Source organism: Anomaloglossus baeobatrachus, chromosome 4 (genome assembly GCF_048569485.1).
Source record: "Anomaloglossus baeobatrachus isolate aAnoBae1 chromosome 4, aAnoBae1.hap1, whole genome shotgun sequence".
Taxonomy (NCBI): domain Eukaryota; kingdom Metazoa; phylum Chordata; class Amphibia; order Anura; family Aromobatidae; genus Anomaloglossus; species Anomaloglossus baeobatrachus.
The window spans coordinates 510,246,537-510,270,630 of record NC_134356.1 but is presented as its reverse complement, the minus strand read 5'-3'; the positions used below and the strand labels follow the sequence as shown (position 1 = coordinate 510,270,630).

At 43.7% G+C, this 24,094-nt stretch overlaps 1 protein-coding gene across 1 annotated transcript in view; it reads right to left on the bottom strand.

Moving 5' to 3' along the window:
• The window catches only part of ADAMTSL3 (ADAMTS like 3), a 725,891-nt gene that overhangs the window by 594,116 nt on the left and 107,681 nt on the right, over positions 1-24,094 (bottom strand). The window contains exon 3 of the mRNA XM_075345857.1: positions 6,792-6,911. Within this exon, the coding sequence (XP_075201972.1) occupies positions 6,792-6,911 (120 nt within the window). The remainder of the gene's footprint in view (positions 1-6,791; positions 6,912-24,094) is intronic.

Sequence of the window (24,094 nt, the reverse complement as noted above, 5' to 3'; positions counted from 1 at the left end):
CTCCTCTTCACTTATTGACAGAGCCTCTGGTGTTGGCTAAGACGATGTACGGTTCTGACCTCAGACCTCATGATACTATGACATGCGCCACTCCACTTGACTATGTGGTGACGCACGTGATGATGTCATGACATCAGAACATGGGTTGAGGCTTAGCGGGTACAGGTGTATAGCTGATAACTTTTAATTCTGGGAATAATCTTTTTAATAATGACTAGCTGTACTACCCGGCTTCGCCCGGGCTAATAACTGTTGTTAAAAAAATAGAATGTATTAACAAAAATTTATTCAGCACACAAAAACCACAGAACAAATAAATAGAAATGTAATTATTAAAAGGCAAAAACTAAGCTAATAGAAGCATTTCACAACATATATTTCAACACCACAGATATTCCACACAGATTTAACTAAATTGGCCAAGTAATGTGCTCCATCTGTCTCTTTCCAGGTCTGTCTCTTTCCAGGTCTGTCTCTTTACAGGTCTGTCTCTTTCCCCATCTGTCTCTATCTCTCTGTTTCTTTCCCCATCTGTTTCTTTCTAGGTCTGTCTTTTTCCCAGGTCTGTCTCTTTTCCCGTCTGTCTCCCCGTCTCTTTGTCTATCTTTTCCTGTCTATCTCTTTCCCCATCTGCCTGTCTCTGTCAGTCTCTTTCCTTGTCTGTCTCTATTTCTCTGTCTCTTTCGCCGTCTGTCTCTATCAAGGTCTGTGTCTTTCCCCATCTATGTTTTGCTGTCTCTCTGGTTGTCTCCTCCTTCCCTGTCTGCATGTCTGTCTGTCTCTTTCCCCATCTGTCTGTCTCTTTCCCCATCTGTCTCTTTTCCTGTCTATCTTTTTCCGGATCTGTCTCTTTCCGGGTCTGTCTATTTCCGGGTCTATCTTTTTCCGGGTCTGTCTCTTTCCGGGTCTGTCTCTTTCCGGGGCTGTCTCTTTCCGGGTCTGTCTCTTTCCGGGTCTGTCTCTGTCTGTCTCCTTCACCGTCTGTCTGTCTGTCTCTTTCACTGTCTGTGTCTGTCTGTCTCTTTCACCATTTGTCTCTGTCTGTCTTTTTCCCTGTCTGTCTCTATCTCTCTGTCTCTTTCCCTGTCTGTCTCTCTGTCTGTCTTTCTGTCTGTCTCTGTCTGTCTCTCTGTCTGTCTCTCTGTCTGTCTCTGTCTGTCTCTCTGTCTGTCTCTCTCTATCCGTCTCCCCACCAACATCTTATTACCTCACATATAAGCTTCTTATACTATGAATGTCTTTTGTTCCTATAGCAACCAATCACAGCTCCTACTAATAACCTGTAGTTCCAGGCTCCATTTACTTTAATGGAGCCATGTTTTTTGGAGAGTAACTGTAAAGTGCGGGGTTACATTTTCCTGTCAAAACATAGTCTACAACGTTCCCTGAGTCACATGAGGTATCTGTGTGAAATTTCATGATTGTAAATGCGACGGTGCGGATACACTTTTCGTTTCACTTTTTCCCCATTATGTAGATAGGGGCAAAATTGATTGGTAAATTGGAACGCGCGGGGTTAAAATTTCACCTCACAACATAGCCTATGACGTTCTCGGGGTCCAAAAGTGTGAGTGTGCAAAATTGTGTGGCTGTAGCTGCGACGGTGCAGATGCCAATCCCGGACATACACACATACATACATTCAGCTTTATATATTAGATGTATTTAAATGAAGACACTTATATGACAGATTATTTAGCTCATAAGGGTCAGTTTACCCTCCTCCGTCACAAATCCAGTGAATTAACTGTGTTGGTTCTTAAAGGGGTTCTCTGGTCTTATTAATTGGCTAAAATAGCAAAGTACTTGTAAAAAACAAGCAAACTTGCAACATACCTCATATTAAAAATCCTCTTTGTACTCAAGAATAGATAGATTTTTATTTTTATAATTTATTGCTCTTTGCCAAGGTTACCGGCCACCTTTGCATTCTTATAGTAGCTGGATTTCTAGGCAGTGTTCCCCAACAATCCTGAGAAACGGAACTCGTCAGTTAAATGGAGCGGAGGTCAATCATATGCATTTAAACTACAATCATTCTTAATGGGAGTGCTAGGGAAGCATTGCAGATGATCAACCTGCATTCCATTCAGTGAGAGCTCTTTAGAGCCTCGGTTCTTGGGATCAGTGGCTGCCAAGGCAGACAGACCACTTTAAATACCCGTGGATATTATTGTCTTGGATGCCAATTTACCCTGAAGCCTCTTGATGAACCAGATATTAACATGGGGGAAACTTGTTAAGGTGACAATGAACAGGGAAAATAATACATAGCACCTTATCATGGGCTGAGTGATTAATAGTATTCTGAGGGATATGGATGCTAATGTGGATGTATATGTTATGAATTGGATGTATCAGTTGTATGTCAAATATTTTCTGTTTTATACTCAATGATTGGGCATCTTTGATGCTAGTTATCTACAGGTCCCTGAGTTAGCCCTAGAATAAGAAACTCGCTTAGTTATATCAACATATAGGGATGGTGAGGGTAACAGAGATAGCCGTGGTGGAGTGGGGTCACCACTATCTGAAATTAAGGTGCTACCCCCACTGACAGGCAGGAGTGAAGAGAACTAGGGTCAGAGTTTACTTTTGACCTTGTAAATCTTGACCTAATTGGGCATGTTAGAATTACTGCAATTTTTACACTACTGTTATTGGTAGTAAGTTTTCACTATTGTGTTTATTTTGTGGTTTATATATACCTTTTAATGTGCTATTAAAAGTTATTTTTTATACATGAGGTTGGATATGTGTTGGATACTGAAAAGACCCCGGAATACCTATTTGTTGGTAGAAATTTAGGCAGTCAGACCTCTGGCAATTGAAAAGTTATCTCCTATCCTCTGTGTAGGAGAAAGCTTTAAATCTTTAGAACACCCCTTTTAGTCAACACTATTTGTATATAACATGTTCACTATCAGTAAAGTCTTTTTCATCACTTATGCTTACTCATAACCTTGGAACATCAGCTTACAATTATACCTATTACTGCTTCTATTAGAAAAGATCTGGATACAATTTACAATTACATGTTCTTTTCACAAGACAAAGTCCATCAAACTTGACTCGTGACTTACCTATTAAGAAGAATTCAAATTCTTCCTGTCTTCATCACTTTGTGTGTATCCCATCTTCTCGAATTCATAATTATTGCTAGACGTAATAATATGCTTTTTAAATTAAGCTAGCGTTACACGGTGCCTTTCACGTGTCTTGTTCAATAGAAACTGCCCAGTTTAATTCTCATCAATTGGCTTCTGAATCCAACAGGACTTTAAAGTTTCATCTCTCTCACGCTCAATAAATAAGATAGTCTACCAGATAATATCCAAAAATTCACCATAACACCTAAATATTACCGAAGAAGCTCCTGTACTCAAAAAAGTGATTTGTCAGCTTCCTGCAGCTCCTTATGTATTAGTTATCTGCTCATTTTGTTTATAGCTCCACATTTCTTATTTCAAGGTGACACTTTTGGGCTTCAAGACCAACTACAAGTTTTCCATGGAGTATAGCCCCAAGTTTCAAGGTTTACAAGCCATAGTCTAAAAGAGCTTACTATATATATTGGATATACCAATGACAGTATATACTTAAATTGTTATTCCAAACAATAGAAGTTGTCAGTAGAGATGAGCTAATTGCTTCACACAATCCAAGGTCCACGGTTCTGTTCAGTGCTCTAATTTCCTTACCCTCCAGGATCCCAAGTTCAGCTTATGATTTTCCAGGCTGCGGCATCGTAATGCAGATTAAGCAAATGCTACCCCGGGTAATCTGGGGCCTATTGAAAAGCTCCATCCTATAGCCAGACAGCACTGACCTGGACTATGGACCAGTAGTTGAGTGAAGCGATCCACTCATATCTAGTTGTCACCTAGTCAACGGATAGATGATAATTAGTGGATCAGATGGAACCATCACCAATCTTGATCATGGAATGGACCAGTAAATTATCACATTTTCAAAGGATTGTTGGGAATAACCCTTTAACTTGAAGAAGAGAAATGTAAATAAATTAGATATGCATGCCATCTATGAAAAATAAAATAGCTAACAATTATTTTTCCAACTGTTGAAGTCTAACTGTTGGACCCAATATTCACATCCAGTGAGCAAATTGATAAATGGAGTATATTATTTATTTTACCAGGCTAAAAAATAACAATATGTTTTGCATTTTATACCAATATAATCATGAATCACATCAGTTTCTGTCCTAAATGAGATCACAATCTAATTTCCTATTTGAATGCACACAATAAGACCAATTTTTTCCCATTTGTACTGTGCGTTTTTGGCATATGGGACAAAAGCAAAGTGTCTGGAGATACACACAAACACGGAGAACTTATAAGCATCATGCAGATATTGCCTTTGGACAGATTGAAACCAGGTATAATGGTAAACATGAAGCCACCATACTGCATATAATTCAGAATACAACACATATATGTACAACTGCTTATATACAAACTAGAAGGTGGCCCGATTCTAACGCATCGGGTATTCTAGCACTTATTGTGTAGTTAATGTATGATTTTTGTTATACATATAGAGGTTGTTGTGTTTGTGTAGGGCGCTGTAAATGTTCTGGGTGTTGTCTGGGTATGGCAGTGTGTGAGAGCGGTGTTGTTTGTGTGTTGCGTTGTGTGTGTTGCGTTGTTTGTGGAGCGCTGTGTGTCTGCAGCATTGTGTGTGTGTGGTGCTGTGTGTGTTGCGCGGTTTGTGTGTGTGTGTGTGTGTGTTTTCAGGGGAGGTATGTTTTGTGTGTGTGTGTGTGTGTTGGAGGAGTAGTCCTGGAGAGAGAGGAGTATAATGGGATGAGTAGTCCTGGGGAGAGAGGAGTATAATAGGATGAGTAGTCCTGGGGGGAGAACAGGATAATAGGAGGAGTAGTCCTGGGGAGAGAGGAGGATAATAGGAGGAGAAGTCCTGGGGGGAGAGCAGGATAATAGGAGGAGTAGTCCTGGGGGGAGAGGAGTATAATAAAAGGAGTAGTCCTGGGGAGAGAGTAGGTTAATAGGAGGAGTAGTCCTGGGTGGAGAGGAGTATAATAGGAGGAGTGGTCCTGGGGGGAGAGGAGTATAATAGGAGGAGTAGTCCTGGGGAGAGAGGAGGATAATAGGAGGAGTCGTCCTGAGGGGAGAGGAGTCTAATAGGTGGAGTAGTCCTGGAGGTGAGTTTAATAGGAGGAGTAGTCCTGGGGGGAGAGGAGTATAATAGGAGGAATAGTCCTGGGGGGAGAGGAGAATAATAGGAGGAGTAGTCCTGGGAGGAGAGGAGAATATTAGGAGGAGTAGTCCTGGAGGGAGAGGAGGATAATAGGAGGAGTAGTCCTGGAGAGAGAGGAGGATAATAGAAGGAGTAGTCCTGGGGGGAGAGGAGTATAATAGGAGGAGTAGTCCTGGGGGGAGAGGAGTACAATAGAAGGAGTAGTCCTGGGGGGAGAGGAGTACAATAGGAGGAGTAGTCCTGGGGGGAGAGGAGTACAATAGGAGGAGTAGTCCTGGGGGGAGAGGAGTATAATAGGAGGAGTAGTCCTGGGGGGAGAGGAGTATAATGGGAGGAGTAGTCCTGGGGGGAGGAGGAGGATAATAGGAGGAGTAGTCCTGGGGGGATAGGAGTCTAATAGGAGGAGTAGTCCAGGGGGGATAGGAGTCTAATAGTAGGAGTAGTCCTGGGGGGAGAGGAGTATAATAGGAGGAGTAGTCCTGGGGGGATAGGAGTCTAATAGGTGGAGTAGTCCTGGAGAGGAGGAGTATAATAGGTGGAGTAGTCCTGGGGGGAGGTGTCTAATAAGTGGAGTAGTCCTGGGCGGAGGTGTCTAATAGGTGGTGTAGTCCTGGGGGGAGGTGTCTAATAGGTGGAGTAGTTCTGGTGAGTGTGGGGACGTGGCCGAGAGGGCAGAGTATGTGGGGGGTCTGGCTGAGCGGGCAGAGTGTGTGTGGGGCGTGGCTGAGCGGGCAGTGAGTGTGGGGGGCATGGCCGAGAGGGCAGAGTGTGGGGGGCGTGGCCTAGTGTGCAAAGTGTGTGGGGGGCATGGCCGAGTGGGCAAAGTGTGTGGGGGTGGGGCCCGGGTAACTATGCAAAACGGTTTCCATAGTTACCCAATGTGTACCATGGTTACCAGTGTACGCCGGCTCCGGCACACGTGTGCCGGGAGCTGGGGTAAGCTAGTAACCATGGTACACATCAGGTAACTATTCAAAGCGACAGTGCTGGTTCACTTTTTGTTTGTTGGTCTCCTGCTGTGCAGCACACATTGGCGTGTTTGACAGCGGGAGACCAACAATCTGAATGGGCAGGGAGCCGGCATACGCTGGTAACCATGGTACACAATCGGGTAATTAAACAAAGTGGTTTCCATGGTTACTTGATGTGTACCATGGTTACCAGCGTACGGCGGCTCCGGCACAATCCAAGCAACGCAAGGGTATGTCTCGGCTGGGTTACCGGTGTGGGCTCCCGGGGATACAGCAGTCACATGGGAATCAGGGCTCTGTGTGGGTTCGAAGAATGCGTGTAAGGGGCGGGGCCAGGCCGAGCGTCCAATGCGTGCGGGGGCGGGGCCTGGCTGAGCTGAGCGGCCAATGCGACGGTTGTTACTGTAAGGACGTCATTTTGGAGCAAGACAGACAGAATAAGGCAATTATATATATAGATACAATCTGATAGCAATTATATTGTTATGATGTTTGCTAAGTAATTGTTATGACTACATGCATTCATGTCAAGATTCAGTTGGACTGAACTTCTCATGAAGAAAAAAAACATTGACTTACTTGATCATCATAGCGGTAAGTTAAAAACTGTTCTCCAGTTGTATCTTCCAGGAAACTGCCTTGTGGTGAGAGCGCAAACTCAGGAAGAAAATATGCTCCTTGCTCCTGATCAGCTGTAACCTGTACAAAGATACGGAGAATGAGTTTCACTAGAGCAACTACAATTTTCCAATGACGTGTATATCACAGAGGCAAACCATGTCAAGAACCTGTCTAATAGAAGACTTACTTCATTAATACCAAAGAAACAGATGGGGAATTAGGCATATGGGTCAATAAATTATCGTTAAAGGAGAAACAAACTCTGCGCCTTTCATTTAGAGTGGCAAAACCTGGTCAGAAGATGCCTTTATGTATGCAGCATTATTGCACTTATAAATGTGAAACAAAATAAATGGTTTATCTAGAATAGTAGGAAAAACACACCTTAAAAGAAACCTATCAACCATATCATTCTTGAACAACAGGCAGCATGAAAGATAGACAGAATGCCTCATTACTGCAATGAGTGAGCACTACCATGATCGAGTGCTTGGTACTCGAAACGAGCATGTCGGATGCTCGGACAGGCTTGAGTCAAGTACACAAGTATAATGGAAGTCAATAGGAAATTTGAGCATTTTTCTGGAAGATCTTCCACCTTTATACACAGGTGCAATCAACAGGAAATGAGTGGCCAACCAAAGCACTCACTTCCTGTTAATTACTTAACTGTCCAAACGCGGGGAGACAAAAGCCGGCGGTGATTGGACTTGGTTATCGCATGTCATAACAATGCAACGTGAGCCCCAGGAACATGAACTCCGACACCTCTGGAACCGTGCCAGCACTGGAGGTGAGTATAAGCTTTTATTTTTATGGGGGCGAACATGGAGAATGAAAAGGGGTTTTCCAAATAGTGGACAACCCCTTTAATGCATTGTTTATTCATGTTTTTTCTCCTTTTTTAACTTAGCCTCTTATTCTGTAGTCTACCTCACAAGATCATCTTACTTGATACTATACTGTATATCCTGGATATTTATATATTGATGTTATTGATTGGCTTATAGTATTAGACCAAGAGGGTTTTTCATTGTTCGTTTTATGATATGCTACTGTTGGTATCTTTCAACTTTATTGTTTTTTTTAAATGCTTTTAATTAGGCTATTTCTCTGAATGCTTGCAAGTGCATCTCAATAAATTAGAATATCATCAAAAAGTTAATTTATTTCAGTAATTCAATACAAAAAGGGAAACACATATTATATAGTCATTACACACAGAGGGATCTACTTCAAGTGTTTATTTCTGTTGATGATTACGGCTTACAGCCAATGAAAACCCAATAGTTATTATCTCAGAAAATTAGACTAATTTCCACAAAACACCTGCAAAGGCTTCCTCAGTGGTCCAAGGTGTTCTTTTCAGATGAAAGTACATTTTGCATTTAATTTGGAAATCAAGGTCCCAGAGTCTGGAGGAACATTATAGAGGTCCCAATCCAAGCTGCTAGAGGTCTAGTGTGAAGGTTCCACAATCAGTGATGGTTTGGGGAGCCATGTCATCTACTGGAGTAGGTCCACTGTGTTTTATCAAGACTAAAGTCAGCGCAGCCATCTACCAGGAAATTTTGGAGATGGAAATTTCATTTTCCAGCAGGACTTGGCACCTTTCCACACTGCCGAAAGTACTAATACCTGGTTTAATAACCACAGTATCACTGTGCTTGATTCGCCAGCAAACTCGCCTGACCTAGGTATTGTCAAGAGGAAGATGAGAGACACCAGACACAACACTGCAGACGAGCTGAAGGCTGCTATCAAAGCAACCTGGGTTTCCATTACACCTCAGCAGTGCCACAGGCTGATCGCCTCCATGCCACACCGCAATGATGCAGTAATTTATGCAAAAGGAGCCTCGACAAAGTAATGAGGCATTTACTGTACAGACTTTTCAGTAGGCGCCAACATTTCTGAGTGTAAAATCATTTATTTCAGTTGGTCTTATAGAATATTATAATTTCCTGAGACAATGGCTTTCGGGTTTTCATTGGCTGTAAGCCATAATCATCAACATTAACAGAAATAAACACGTGAAATAGATCACTCTGTGTGTAATGACTCTATATAATATATGTGTTTCCCTTTTTGTATTGAATTACTGAAATTAATTAACTTTTTGATGATATTCTAATTTATTGAGATGCACGTGTACTTTCATGATTGAAAAACTATATAATTGTTCAGATGTGCCAGGCCCTGGATTATTTTGAGTGTAAACTTTCTTTTTTCTCCTTTTTCTGTTATTTTTATATATGTGTGAAACTTTTACATCAACTTAAATCAAAAGAAATTTCATTAAGGAAGAGTCAAGTGGCTAATATGAATCAGCGCCATGCTTGATGATGTTCACAATTTTACTATATTTATCCAATGAGTCTCTATTTGGAATAACTTTAAAAGCAGTATGCCATCAGGCTTCACAGATTCATTGTTTCAAAGAATTGTAGTTGAGGGATGGATATAAAATATTTCACTTTATTAATAAATATTAAATTCAAACAAATTTCATCTTTTTGAGGATTCTTATCTTTTACATATAATGTGTTAAAAGTTCATTACATATCACAAAGGTGAACACAGAACTCATAACACTGAAATGGTTTTACCCCGGATCGTAGAATGTCTTGGTTGTAATAAAGTAGTCACTTGTCTTGTGTGAGACGCATTTACACTTGCATATAAAGTTACTATGAAAATGATGAGTAGCAAAAAGGAAGGAAATAGGAAATAGAAAGAAAAAAGAGGAAAATAAAATGGTGAATTAGCAAGATTTTATAGAATACTTTCCGGCTTATATGAATCCTGATCTTAAAAAACAAACAGTCTCTGACTACACATATACATACTGACTACACACACACACATATATATATATATATATATATATATATATATATAGTACAGACCAAACGTTTGGACACACCTTCTCATCTCTAGAACAACTGTTAAGAGGAGACTTTGTGCAGCAGGCCTTCATGGTAAAATAGCTGCTAGGAAACCATTGCTAAGGACAGACAACAAGCAGAAGAGACTTATTTGGGCTAAAGAACACAAGGAATGGGCATTAGACCAGTGGAAATCTGTGCTTTGGTCTGATGAGTCCAAATTTGAGATCTTTGGATCCAACCACGTGTCTTTGTAGAAAAGGTGAACGGATGGACTCTACATGGCTGGTTCCCACCGTGAAGCATGGAGGAGGAGGTGTGATGGTGTGGGGGTGCTTTGCTGGTGACACTGTTGCGGATTTATTCAAAATTGAAGGCATACTGAACCAGCATGCCTACCACAGCATCTTGCAGCGGCGTGCTATTCCATCCGGTTTGCGTTTAGTTGGACCATCATTTATTTTTCAACAGGACAATGACCCCAAACACACCTCCAGGCTGTGTAAGGGCTATTTGACTAAGAAGGAGAGTGATTGAGTGCTACGCCAGATGACCTGGTCTCCACAGTCACCAGACCTGAACCCAATCGAGATGGTTTGGGGTGAGCTGGACCCCAGAGTGAAGGAAAAAGGGCCAACAAATGCTAAGCATCTCTGGGAACTCCTTCAAGCCTGTTGGAAAACCATTTTCGGTGGCTACCTGTTGAAGCTCATCAAGAGAATGTCAAGAGTGTGCAAAGCAGTAATCAAAGCAAAAGGTGGCTACTTTCAAGAGCCTAGAATATAAGACATATTTTCAGTTGTTTCACACTTTTTTAAGTATTTCATTCCACATGTTTTAATTCATAGTTTTGATGCCTTCAATGTGAATCTACAATTTTCAGTCATGAAAATAAAGAAAACTCATTGTATGAGAAGGTGTGTCCAAACTTTTGGTCTGTACTGTATATATATATATATATATATATATATATATATATATATATTATAATTTTTACAGGCAGTTATTTTACTGTATATGTGACATCAGTAATGATCACACAGAGCTCATATCTATGTCACAATGGTTGCACATGTTATACAGCTCACTTATGTCCTTCTCAGAAAATCCACCAAATAAGTGCAGTATAGGGGAGAACAACCCTCTTCTAGTGCGCCAACTCTTACTGAATGGCATGCACAATAATAAGAATCCACTGTCTGTTGTAGAAGATGATCCAGCTGGGGCTCTGAACTATTCAGCATGTGTGACCACTGGCACTGGTGACATCTGGTGAACTGGTAGGGCATTAAAAGAACATGAACAGGCACCCTGTAAGGCTGTAGTCACACTGACAAGCTCCTGTCAGGAGAGAAGCCGGCCGGTCCAGGAGATGCGATGCGACCTTCACGCGAGTCACAAGCAAGTGTGAATCCAGCCTAACGGATATTTCTTGATACAAATTAAATTATTCAAATTCACCTGGAATCAGCAGGTACAATTTTTTTAAAGAAAACAATAAGTAATGCACTCATCGTCCATGGTCTGTTTGCATGCTCACCATGGAAGACACCATTGCTGAATAGAAAGCATGTACAAGCATGTTTAAAGTTTGTTAAGCAACATTTAGACAAGCCTGTGAAATATTGGGAGAATATAGTCTGGTCAGATGAGATCAAAATTGAACTCTTTGGATACCATAATAACCATGGTTGGAAACCAAAAGGAACTGCATATCGCTCAAACAACAACAACACACCAACAGTGAAGTTTCAAGGTGTGAACATCATGCTGTGCGGCTGTTATTCCGTATACGGCACTGGCAGCCTTCATATCATTGGAGGAAAGATGAATGAATAAATGTACTAAGACATTCTTGATAAAAATCTGCTGCCATCTACCAGGATGATGATGAAATGAGGATGGACATTTCAGCAAGCCAATGATCCCAAACACACAGCCAAGGAAACGATTGATTGGTTTCAGAGAAATAAATTAAAGCTGCTAGAAACACCCAGACAATCACCTGACCTGAATCTAATAGAAAATGTCACGAAAATCTTACCTCAACAAAACTAACTTTATATGGGGTTATTCATATTCACTGTAAATGATGGCAGCTGTATACTGACTACTACTTAACATGAGTTTAAATATGATTGGCTAATTTAGAACACAAGCACATCCATAAGAGGGTGTTCACACTTATGTAACCATTACAATGATCATTACTTGATTGAGCATGGGGTGCTCGGGTACTTGCGGAGCTTGGACAAGTATCACGGGTGCTTGGATATTTTATCTGTGAAACAGCGACGACAATGCACAGGCTTACTGCACTGCATGATGTGTGCAGGCACCTCAGAGAGAGCCATCTGCAGTCTTTTAATGGCTCTCCTAGGGGATAAAACAATGTTCTAGGATGTAGTGTGTCCAAAAACCTCCGCCCTCCCTCCCGCTGGAAATGCTCCATTTACAGCTTGCTGTATGTAGACGGAGACCGGAACAGACCAACCATTGACTTCCATTATACTCGTTACTCATGTCGAGTTCGTCCAAGCATCTGACCTGCTTGAATCGAGCATTTTAGTACTCGCCCAAATCTAGTGACCATATTGTTTTACTTTTGTTATTTTTATTACTCCCCTCAAAAGGATTTGAGATGGTTTCTCCATGAATTTGTACAGATTATGGAAGACATTAATGGTGGAAAAAGTTCAGAAATGACTCTTCTTAATATGATTTTTTTTACAAGACACAAACCTGGGTGTGTAGACTTTATATATCCACCGTCTTCACCTGTACCCTCATTGTTCCTCATTCTGAAGCCGACATTCAACATGTCCTGTCATTGTCTTGTCCTCTATAACTATAGTATCTTATAGTAAGTCTGTTTTTTTTAATTTTGAAGTTTATCTTGTGCAGGACTGTTTTGTGTAGGTGTCCACACTTAGATTGCAATGTAATGCACAGTGCTATCTAGTATGTTATATAAATAAAGCATAAAGTCATGCTTAATGTTGTTGTCCTATTAAATTAGATGATAAATAAGTGGTAGCATATCAATAGGAGATACCATTACTTTGGGATTGTTACAACGATGGATTCACTTATTTGTCCGGAACGGTAACGCTCATAGCCACGTCATGTGCAAGAGACTATAACACAGGCACATCTTCCTATCAGTAAGCCATAATATTTGATTATGGAATTTCCCTTTTAATAATCATATCAATGACTCTATTGACCCACTTGAAAACCAAAATAAAGTACAGTATGTAACATTGCAAACAGAACTCTTTAACATTGTTTATTGCATTATGCCTAGTTTTTATACTTATAAGCGGAAAGGCAGGACAGACAGATATTTCCTCTAGCAATTTTTGGCAAAATAAAAAGGAAACATATTTAAGAGCTACTGTATTGCACAAATGCCTTAGTTTGATATTTCCCAAATAAGCATAGTAAATGAATAACCAGAATTTCATTCCAGAGGTGTCTGCATAAATGCCACAAACTCAAAAAAAGAGTCAGAACTGAAATAACCTTGTGAAAATATAACATATTATTATCCAATTAATTATAAATTACCGCACATCTTTCAAAAACCATAAATCTCTACACACTTCCCATACAGAACAAGGGACCCGGCTTTGCTTTCTCACACACTTTTTATTATCTAATAAACATTTTGAAATTACACAGAAAGTGCCCATGTAACCACACAGGAAGCCCAAATGCTGAAACCACAAACCAGTTCCCCAGGGATGGTAACGAGGGAGGTTAGAGGGTGTTTCAAGGTTTCTGGTGAGATTTTATTTGTGCCTACTTCTAGATATTGGTCTACAAAAAGTTAGACACTGTAAAAATACCTCTTATATGGCAAACTGGGACCTAAAGTTATTTTACTACCTTGTACTTTTATACACTGAACATCTTTCGTTATTCATCCCAAATCGTTCTTTGAGAAAATCTTATTTGGATTTAGATCTTCCATTTCGGAGACTTGTACTTTCTGGTTCTTACTTCAGAATTCTAATTAAACACAATGGAGCATATATATCAAGCTATTGTGCCATAATTTTCCCCGAAAAACTCACTTCACCATTTATATACTCAATGGCTTCATCCAACAAGGGGGCATCACATTGCTGAAGAGAATAAGGCACTTTAGAAAAAGGGCATGACCCAATGTTCGACACTGTGCATTCAAAAATATGCCACAATTTTGGTGTATATTTTTGTTAAACATTAAGCTAATTGGTGGCATAGACTTGAGCTCTGATTTATCAATTTTTTCCAGAAACCTGATGTAAAACTGTTTGAGATGTCTCAAAATTGTCTCAAATGAAAAAAATTGCAACTTACAATAACGTTATCCCAGTCCTGGTTAGTAGATCCACTAACTTTTTGAAACGTTGCAGACCTTAGTACGGAGGGGTATAGCCAGGGGTTCCAGAGAAATTAATCATAATTTATGCCACAACAGTGGTGCAAATTACAACAGAAATGTATTCTAGTTCCTGTTTGGAGTACATTTCTTACCCTTGTGCATGGCAGCTAGAAGATGGGCCAAATTCATTAACAGGAACATGCTAATTTATACATTTTTAAAGGGACTGTCAGCACAGAATGACTCAGATCAGGTACATGTGTTTGGTGTACCCATCGTGTGGCCAAACAGTTCAGTACTTCTTCTCATCTACTTGTTTTCCCTCTATTACCACTCCCCCAACCACCCTCTATTTTGTTTGACAGCTCTGGCTTTATAGAGCCAGAAAAGGGAGGAGATGGATGGAAAACAAAAAGGAAAGAAGGTGCACTTAAAAATGTTTGGGGACATTAAGGATACATTGAAGTTTAGCCTTGGGTTGAACAGTCATTCTGTGCTGAGAGTTCCTTTAATGAATTTGACCCATCTAACTCCAGCAAGCCCTTAATCAAGACTGAAGTGAAATTAATTGGGGCCTTAGAAACTATACAGGATTAAAATCCCCTATATTTATCAAGCAGCATCAACCACTTATTTAAATCGGGTACAATTGAAGACTAGCCAGTCTTTATTTGAGCTGTCAATATATTAGGCAGTAATGATAATTATACCCCATTGTCTTTTGGATAGGGTTCTCTAGACACCTGCCAAATGTTCCATGATTATCAAGATCAGTGTTTCCCCAACTCCAGTGCTTAAAGCCCACCAACAGATCATGTTTTCAGGATTTCTTTAGTATTGCACAGGTAATAATTCCTTCACTTCTGCAATACTAAGGAAATCCTGTAAATAATCTGTTTGTGGGACTTGAGGTCTGAAACTGGGGAACACTGATCTATTTACAGTACTAGCTGTAGTAGTACCCGGCATTGCCTGGGATAGTAACTAAGTGTCTCTCAGTCTCTTTCCCACTCTCCCTCCCTCTCTGTCTGTCTCTCTCTCTATCCGTCTGTCTGACTCTCGTTCTCTCCCTCACTTTCCCTCTCACCACCGAAATCATATTACCTCACACATAAGCTTCTTATGCTAAGAATATCCTTTGGTGCCTATAGCAACCAATCACAACTCCTATTAATGACCTATAGTTCCCAGTTCTATTGACTTTAATATAAGCAGTTTTTTTGGTGAATAACCGTAAAGCACGGGGCTACATTTACCCCACAAAACATAGTCTATGACGTTCTTTGAGTCAAGTGAGGAGTGACACAGAGAGACAGAGAAAGAGAGACAGACAGGGAGAAACAAACAGAGGGAGGAAGAGTGGGAGAGTGGGAAAGAGATTGAGAGACACTTAGTTACTATCCCAGACGATGCAGGGTACTTCTACAGCTAGTACTGTATATAGATCAGTGTTCCCCAGTTTCAGACCTCAAGTCAGACAGATAGAGAGACAGACAGAGAGCCAGGTAGACAGGAAGAGAGACAGACTGAAAGAGACAGAAAGGGAGACAGACAGACACAGAGGGAGAGTGGGAGAAAGACAGAGAGATGCTTAGTTACTATCCCTGGCAATGCTGAGTACTACAGGTAGTCTACTATATAAAGATGAATGTATGTATGTATGTATGTATGTATGTATGTATGTATGTGTGTATGTATGTATGTATGTATGTATGTGTGTGTGTGTGTGTGTGTGTGTGTGTGTGTGTATATGTGTGTGTGTGTGTGTGTGTCCGCTAAAGGAATCCACACCATCGCATTTACAGTCACAAAATTGTGCACAGACATCCCATGTGACTCAGGGAACATCATAGACTATGTTTGGGTGGGAAAATGTAACCCTGCGCTTTACAGTTACGCTCCAAAAACCCTGCCTCCATTAAAGTCAATGGAGTTGCGAGCTATTAGGTTAATAGGAGCTGTAATTGGTTGCTATAGGAACAAAACAAATTGTTAGTATAAGAAGCTTATGTGTGAGGTAATAAGATGTCGGTGGGGCGATGGATAGAGAGAAACAGAAAGAGACAGAGAGAGAGACAGACAGTCAAAGAGACAGACAGAGACAGACAGACACAGACAGACAGACGGGGAAAGAGATAGAGACAAGGAAAGAGACAAGAAAAGAGACAGAGATAAGTAACTAGACAGGGAAAGAGACAGAGACAAGTAAAGAGACAGACAAGTAAAGAGAAAGTGAAAGAGACAGAGACAAGTAAAGAGACAAGGAAAAAGATAGAGACAGATGGGGAAAGAGACAGACGGGAAAAGAGACAGACCTGGAACGAGACAGACCCGGAACGAGACAGACCCGGAACGAGACAGACCCGGAACGAGACAGACCCGGAATGAGACAGTTAAGGAACGAGACAGACTGGGACCGAGACAGACGGGGAAAGAGACAGACGGGAAAAAGACAGACCCGGAACGAGAGACCGGCAACAAGACAGATGGGGAACGAGACAGACAGGGAACGAGACATACGGGGAATGAGACAGACCTGGAATGAGACAAACCTGGAATGAGACAGACCTGCAAAGAGACAGACGGGAAAAAGACAGACGGGGAAAGAGATGGACGGGGAAAGAGACAGTCCTAGAACGAGACAGACCTGGAACGAATCAGACCTGGAACGAGACAGACCTGGAACGAGACAGACCTGGAACGAGACAGACCTGGAACGAGACAGACGGGGAAAGAGACAGACGGGGAAAGAGACTGAGACAGAGAGAGACAGGCAGACACAGACAGACACAGAGATAGAGACAGACATACAGAGAGAGAGAGAGAGAGACACAGAGATAGAGACAGACAGAGAGATTGATACAGACACAGAGAGAGAGAGAGACAGACAGACACACAGAGACAGACAGACAAAAACTCGGAGAGAGACAGAGAGACAGTCACTATCCCGGGCAACGCCCGGGTTCTACAGCTAGTTATGAATGTAAGTGATCCATGTCTCGAGCCCATAGTTTTGCTATGAAGACATCAGCTGTATTCACTGTAAACTGTACAATGATGATAATTACAGTCAGAAGCATCTATATACATTGCTGCAGCTTCCAAAACATCACAGACACCTTAAATGTTTTTTATGGACAGGGCAAAAAAGTAGCCAATTATTATAGACAGTCCTTGAATGTCTGGACGGTTGGCAACCTAGGCATCCGCCAGCACTGCAGTGAACGTCTAGGGATACTTCATCACTGTTACCAGATGTCAACACGTAGATCATCCCCATAAGAATAATGTACTGGACCTGCTATCAACCATAGACAAAAAATTCCTCAGTCTGAGACTTTCCAGTCCTTTTTATCTAGTGCTTCTAAGAGAAAAATTAGTATTTTAAGAAATGACTTTGGATGTCTCATTAATTCCGAACTCTCATGAAGGGCTCCTCCTGGACAGTGGAAACCTGGAAAATGTGTGGAATAATTTCTTCATTGTTTTGAAGACATCTCAACAATGATATAAGAAAGACAAAGTCCAGTTAGTGGGTCTGAGCAATTCCTTCATTCCCTGAAACTGGCTTACATGACCCTGACATTCCCATGCCAATCAAATAACTAAAACAAGGCTAACCCCTTCTAGAAACACCGTGAACTATTTTTCACATTGATTTTTTTTACATTGGCAGACAAAACAATATTAACCCTTGGATACTACACACTGTAATTATATACTCCACATTGCTACAACTGGATTATAAATGGGTTATACTACACACTGATCTCTGTTATAGCGCTATCTACTCTATGTACCCCTGGATGAGGTATTCCCATCTAGGTATGTTATGGTATACTTTTCCAAAATGCCATAACAGTGTGATCAGTGGAGGTCCAACCTCTTGCTGTCCCTGATCTGAACAGTGAAAATACATCAATCCTTTAGCCATTTCTCCTGCACACTGTCATTCTGAATCCACACTCTGAATAGAGCACTGCAACTAAAAGTGAATGTAAACCAACCATCCACTAAACGACCGATTAGCTATACAAAAGATAATTGGTGATCACCTAATGACTCGTTTAGACAAGCTAACCAGAATTCTATACACACAGTTATCATACAATAATCAGCCTTAACTCAATGTACTAGAATGGAGTTATTTGCAGTATTGCAGTATTTGCAGTAGTATTTGCAGTTGCTGTGCAGGAAAAATAAGAGAAGGGGCTTCAACTTTAAAAGGGTCCCATCTCAGGCTTTCACGGCCAAGTTGGGAATATCTGGTTACTAGACAAGAACGAACCCGACTGCGGACTTTTAACTGTACGTCCTGTTTGGGTATGTCATCCGAATAAAGCTTGTTGAAAAGTTACATAGCAGTCAGCAAGCTTTTTCATTGTGGGAACTTCCAACACCATCACAGTCATTTCAAGTATTGGCATGGCTGTGACTGGCTGGTGCACCACTTTAAAAAAAAATAACAAATAAATAAAATAAAAAAAAAAGATGTGGGCTCCCACCCTACTTTTATAATAAAAGTGGGTAAACAGACAGCTACGGACTGCAACCTCCAGCAGTCTGCTTTACCTTGGCTGGTTATTAACCAGCCAATGGTTTTGAAAAATAGAGGGAAGCCAACTCAGTTGTTTTTTTTAAAGTATTTAAATAAATAATTAAAAGAAACGGTGTCAGGTTACCCCTCATTTTCGATAACCAGTCAAGATAAAGCAGACTGCACGGGGCTTTAATTATCAGGGTGGGAAGAGCCATGGTTATTTGGCCCTTCTAAAGAGGGCTTTACACGCAATGATATCGCTAACGAGATATCGTTGGGGTCACGGAATTCGTGACACACATCCGGCCTCGTTAGCGACGTTGTTGCGTGTGACATGTCTGAGCGACCGCTAACGATCAAAAAATACTCACCTAATCGTTGACACGTCGTTCAAATCCCAAATATCGTTGATGGTGCTGGACGCAGATTGTTCGTCGTTCCTGAGGCAGCACACATCTCTATGTGTGACACCCCAGGAACATCGAACAACACCGTACTACATCCTCCAGCAACGGGGTGGGCATGACTTTCCTGCGGCTGCGCTCCGCCCCTCCGCTTCAATTGTACGCCTGCCGTGTGACGTCGCTGTGACGCTGTACGAACCGCCCCCTTAGAAAAGAGGCAGTTAGTCGGCCACAGCGACGTCGTTAGGCAGGTATGTGTGATGGGTACTAGTGATATTGTGCGCCACAGGCAGCAATTTGCCTGTGACGCACAAACAACGGGGGCGTGTGCTTTCACGAGCGATATTGCTAGCGATGTCGCTGCGTATAAAGTAGCCTTTAGCCTAAAAATAGCAGCCTGCAGCCAGACAAGAAGTGGCGCATCCATTAGTTGCGCCAAATCTGGCACTTTACTCGGCTCATCTCGATTACCCTGTAATAGTTAATTGGGGAATTGTGGAAATAGTTAATTGGGTTGATATCATCTCTGATCTCTAGCCCAGAGGTTAGTAATAGGTGGGCATCGATCAGACACCCCAATTATTAACCAGGTAAGTGAATGGTTAAAAACCACATGCAGGAAAAAATAGTTTATTTGAATAAAGACTCCCCCATGTGCCCTCATTTACCCTCTGTGCAGAGAAGTACAACTAACTAACTTTATGTGAATGAGGTTATGCTGCAGCTTCTGACAGCGCTAAAGGATTGGAATTAGAGTTGAGCGGATCGGCTATAATCCGGGTCCGACGGATCCGGATCGTGTTGACTCTGAAGTCCGGATCCGATGAGAGAGAGAGAGAGAGAGAGAAAAAACAAAAAAAAAAAAAACGGATCCGGATCGTGCACCCCGGATCCCGGGTACTGGTTGGAGTCGGATCGGAACCTCGAACCTTGCGGATCCGGATTTTTTAGATCCGGGTCCGCTCAACACTAATTGGAATACTTCTCCGCATCGAATGGAAAAGAAGTAAATACAATTCTCAAAGGGTTATTTCCATGTCATCTTTTTATGGCCAAAATGGGAATAACCGCTCGGACGTTACACCAGTTTTAAAGCAAGCTTTGCTATGCTGTTTTTATAGCTCCCATTCATTTCTATTTGAGAGTTACTGCAGTTGCACTCAGTTGCTTTAGTAACTTTTCCTCTGGAGACTGTCATCTAGAAACAGTAATTCCTGTCTCGGCCATGAAAAGCTGAGACTGGAATAACCCTCCAAGTAGCTCAGCTCTTAGACTCTTATCAATAAGACCCTCTTAATTTTAGTATATCCTAGCTATATAATCTTGCACAGTACAATGGGAAACAATTTTAACCTGTAACTTACAAAATAGGCTGTTTCACCTATAAATATTATACATTGTACATAATATTTGTATTGTAAGCATCCTTATTTTATTTCAGTCAGAAATAAGCATATTCCAGTGAATTACATCCTAGTGACTGTATGGCATTGTGTTACTTAAAGGGAACCTGTCACCATTTGTCCCATATAAAAAATGCGGCCATCAACTGTATGCCCTTATATACAGTGTTCTATAACACTGTATATAAGTGCCCAAGCAGCTCTATATAACATAAAAAACAGCTTTTAAAATACTCACTTGGGGGTGGTCCAGTCTGATGGGCGTTGCTGGTCTCGGTCCGGCACCTCCTATCTTCTTGTGATTGCTGTCCTTCTTTCCAGCTATGTGAGATTAAGTGCCCTATATCACTCCTGCAGAGTCCACCATGGCGATCCTGCGCAAGCTCACTTCTTTCTACCCTGCTGTGGGCAGATCAAAGCACTACAGCGCACAGGTGTGCGAAAAGGTCAAAGACAGCCCATGTATGTGCATTACAGTACTTTAATCTGCCGTTAGCAGGGCAGAAAGAAGTGAGCGTGTGTAGGAGCGCAATGGATGCCTCTGTGTGGGTGATGTAGGACGCGTCATCCACACGGAGCAAGGAAAGAGGACGCCGATCGCAAACAGAGAGGAGGTGCCGGCTCAAGACCAGCAACACCCATTGGACTGGACTGCCCCAATGGTGAGTATAATAAAAGCTTTCCTTTATGTTATGCGGATTGGCTTGGAAACTATCTATATATATAATTGCCTTATTCTGTCTGTCTGTCTGTCTGTCTATCTGTCTGTCATGCTCCAAAATTGTGTCCTTACGGTGACACAAAGCTGATTGGCCTCTGGGCTCGCCATGGCCCCGCCCCCCCCACCGATTGGCCGCTCGCCCAGGCTGCGCCCCCACACGGATCTCCGCCCCCCCCACAGATTGGCCTCTCGCCCAAGCACCCTGCAGGCATTGGCAATTCGGCCACGCCACGCCCCGCCCCCTCACGCAATGCACGCTAGCTCTGGCCCCGCCCCCTCCCTCCCCCCGCGCATTCCCCGAACTGACACGGCTGTCACCGAGGTGAGTACTGTACTCCCCCCCCGCATTCCCCGAACTGACACGGCTGTCACGGAGGTGAGTACTGTACTCCCCCCCCCCCGGCCCCCGCTCGCACGGGAGTGGTGTGGATACGTTGGTAACCATGCTCGCATGGTTACAAGCGCATCAAGGTCCTGCTGCGGCGGAAGATCCACACGCACACACATAACAGCACACACACAAACATACACACACATCAGATCACACTCACTCTCACACACACCTCACACACACCTCACACACACCTCACACACACCTCACACACACCTCACACATACCTCACATTGCATCCACACACTCACAGCATCCGGCGATATCGCTTGCTTCTCGGCCTCGATACTGTGCTGTTGTGACCTTCCAGGACCTGACGGAGGATCATATGGCCAGAGGCATGTGGTATCTCCGGATGTTGTGAGTGTGAGCGCGTATGTGCGATATCGTCAGTGTCTGTGTGTGTGAGTGTATGCGATCGGGTGTGTGTGAGTGGATGCGATCGGGTGTGTGTGAGTGGATGCGATCGGGTGTGTGAGTGTCGGCAGAGGAGCACGGCGTGCTGGAGGAGGCTGGGAGCAGAGAGGCTGATCATGGGGAAGGCTGGGAGGGGGAGGCTGATGCTGGGGGAGACTGGGAGGGGAAGGCTGATGCTGAAGGAAGCTGGGAGGGGGAGGCTGGGAGGAAGGAGGCTGGGAGGAGAGAGGCTGATCCTGGGGAAGGCTGGGAAGGGGAGGCTGATGCTGAGGGAGGCTGGAAGGAGAGAGGCTGATGCTGGGGGAGGCTGGAAGGAGAGAGGCTGAGGCTGGGAGGAGGGAGGCTGATGCTGGGGAAGGCTGATGCTGAGGGAGGCTGGGAGGGGAAAGCTGATGCTGGGGAAGGCTGGGAGGACGGAGGCTGGGAGGAGAGAGGCTGATCCTGGGGAAGGCTGGGAGAGGGAGGCTGATGCTGGGGGAGGCTGGAAGGAGGGAGGCTGATGCTGGGGGAGGCTGGAAGAAGAGAGGCTGATGCTGGGGGAGGCTGATGCTGGGGGAGGCTGGGAAGAGAGAGGCTGATGCTGGGGAAGGCTGGGAGGAGAGAGGCTGATGCTGGGGACAGAGAGGAGAGGCTGATGCTGGGAGGAGAGAGGCTGATGCTGGGATGAGAGAGGCTGATGCTGGGAGGAGAGAGGCTGATGCTGGGGGAGGCTGGGAGGGGGAGGCTGATGCTGGGGGAGGCTGGGACGAGGGAGGCTGATGCTGGTGGAGGCTGATGCTTGGGGAGGCTGATGTTGGGGGAGGCTGGAAGGAGAGAGGCTAATGCTGGTGGAGGCTGATGCTTGGGGAGGCTGATGCTGGGGGAGACTGGGAGGGGAAGGCTGATGCTGAGGGAGGCTGGGAGGGGGAGGCTGGGAGGAAGGAGGCTGGAAGGAGAGAGGCTGATCCTGGGGAAGGCTGGGAACGGGAGGCTGATGCTGAGGGAGGCTGGAAGGAGAGAGGCTGATGCTGGGGGAGGCTGGAAGGAGAGAGGCTGATGCTGGTGGAGGCTGATGCTTGGGGAGGCTGATGCTGGGGGAGACTGGGAGCGGAAGGCTGATGCTGAGGGAGGCTGGGAGGGGGAGGCTGGGAGGAAGGAGGCTGGGAGGAGAGAGGCTGATCCTGGGGAAGGCTGGGAAGGGGAGGCTGATGCTGAGGGAGGCTGGAAGGAGAGAGGCTGATGCTGGGGGAGGCTGGAAGGAGAGAGGCTGAGGCTGGGAGGAGAGAGGCTGATGCTGGGGAAGGCTGATGCTGAGGGAGGCTGGGAGGGGAAAGCTGATGCTGGGGAAGGCTGGGAGGACGGAGGCTGGGAGGAGAGAGGCTGATCCTGAGGAAAGCTGGGAGAGGGAGGCTGATGCTGGAGGAGGCTGGAAGGAGAGAAGCTGATGCTGGCGGAGGCTGATGCTGGGGGAGGCTGGAAGGAGAGAGGCTGATGCTGGTGGAGGCTGATGCTTGGGGAGGCTGGGAGAGGGAGGCTGATGCTGAGGGAGGCTGGGAGGAGGGAGGCTGGGAGAGGTAGGCTGAGAGAAGAGAGGCTGATGCACACACACACACACACACACACACACACGCGCGCGCGCGCACTGCACAACACACCACACACCACACACACACACACTGGGAACCACAAACAACTGCCCTACACAGACACCCACACACACAGGCAACGCTGCACACACACAACACCCAACACACAAACACCGCGGCACACACAAATATACGCACATACCGCACAACACACACATTGCACAAAACATACCTCCCCCCAAAACACACCACACACACACAAACCGCGCAACACACACACAACGCTACAGACACACAGCGCTCCACAAACAACGCAACACACGCAACACACATACAACACCGCTCTCACCCCCCGTCACACCCAGACAACACCCAGAACATGTACAGCGCCTACACAAACACTTGGTAACTACACACAACAACATCTATATATATATATATATAACAAAAATCATACATGAACTACACAATACGTAAATTCTAGAATACCCGATGCGCAGAATCGGGCCACCTTCTAGTATATATATATATATATATATATAATATATAAAGCTGAATGT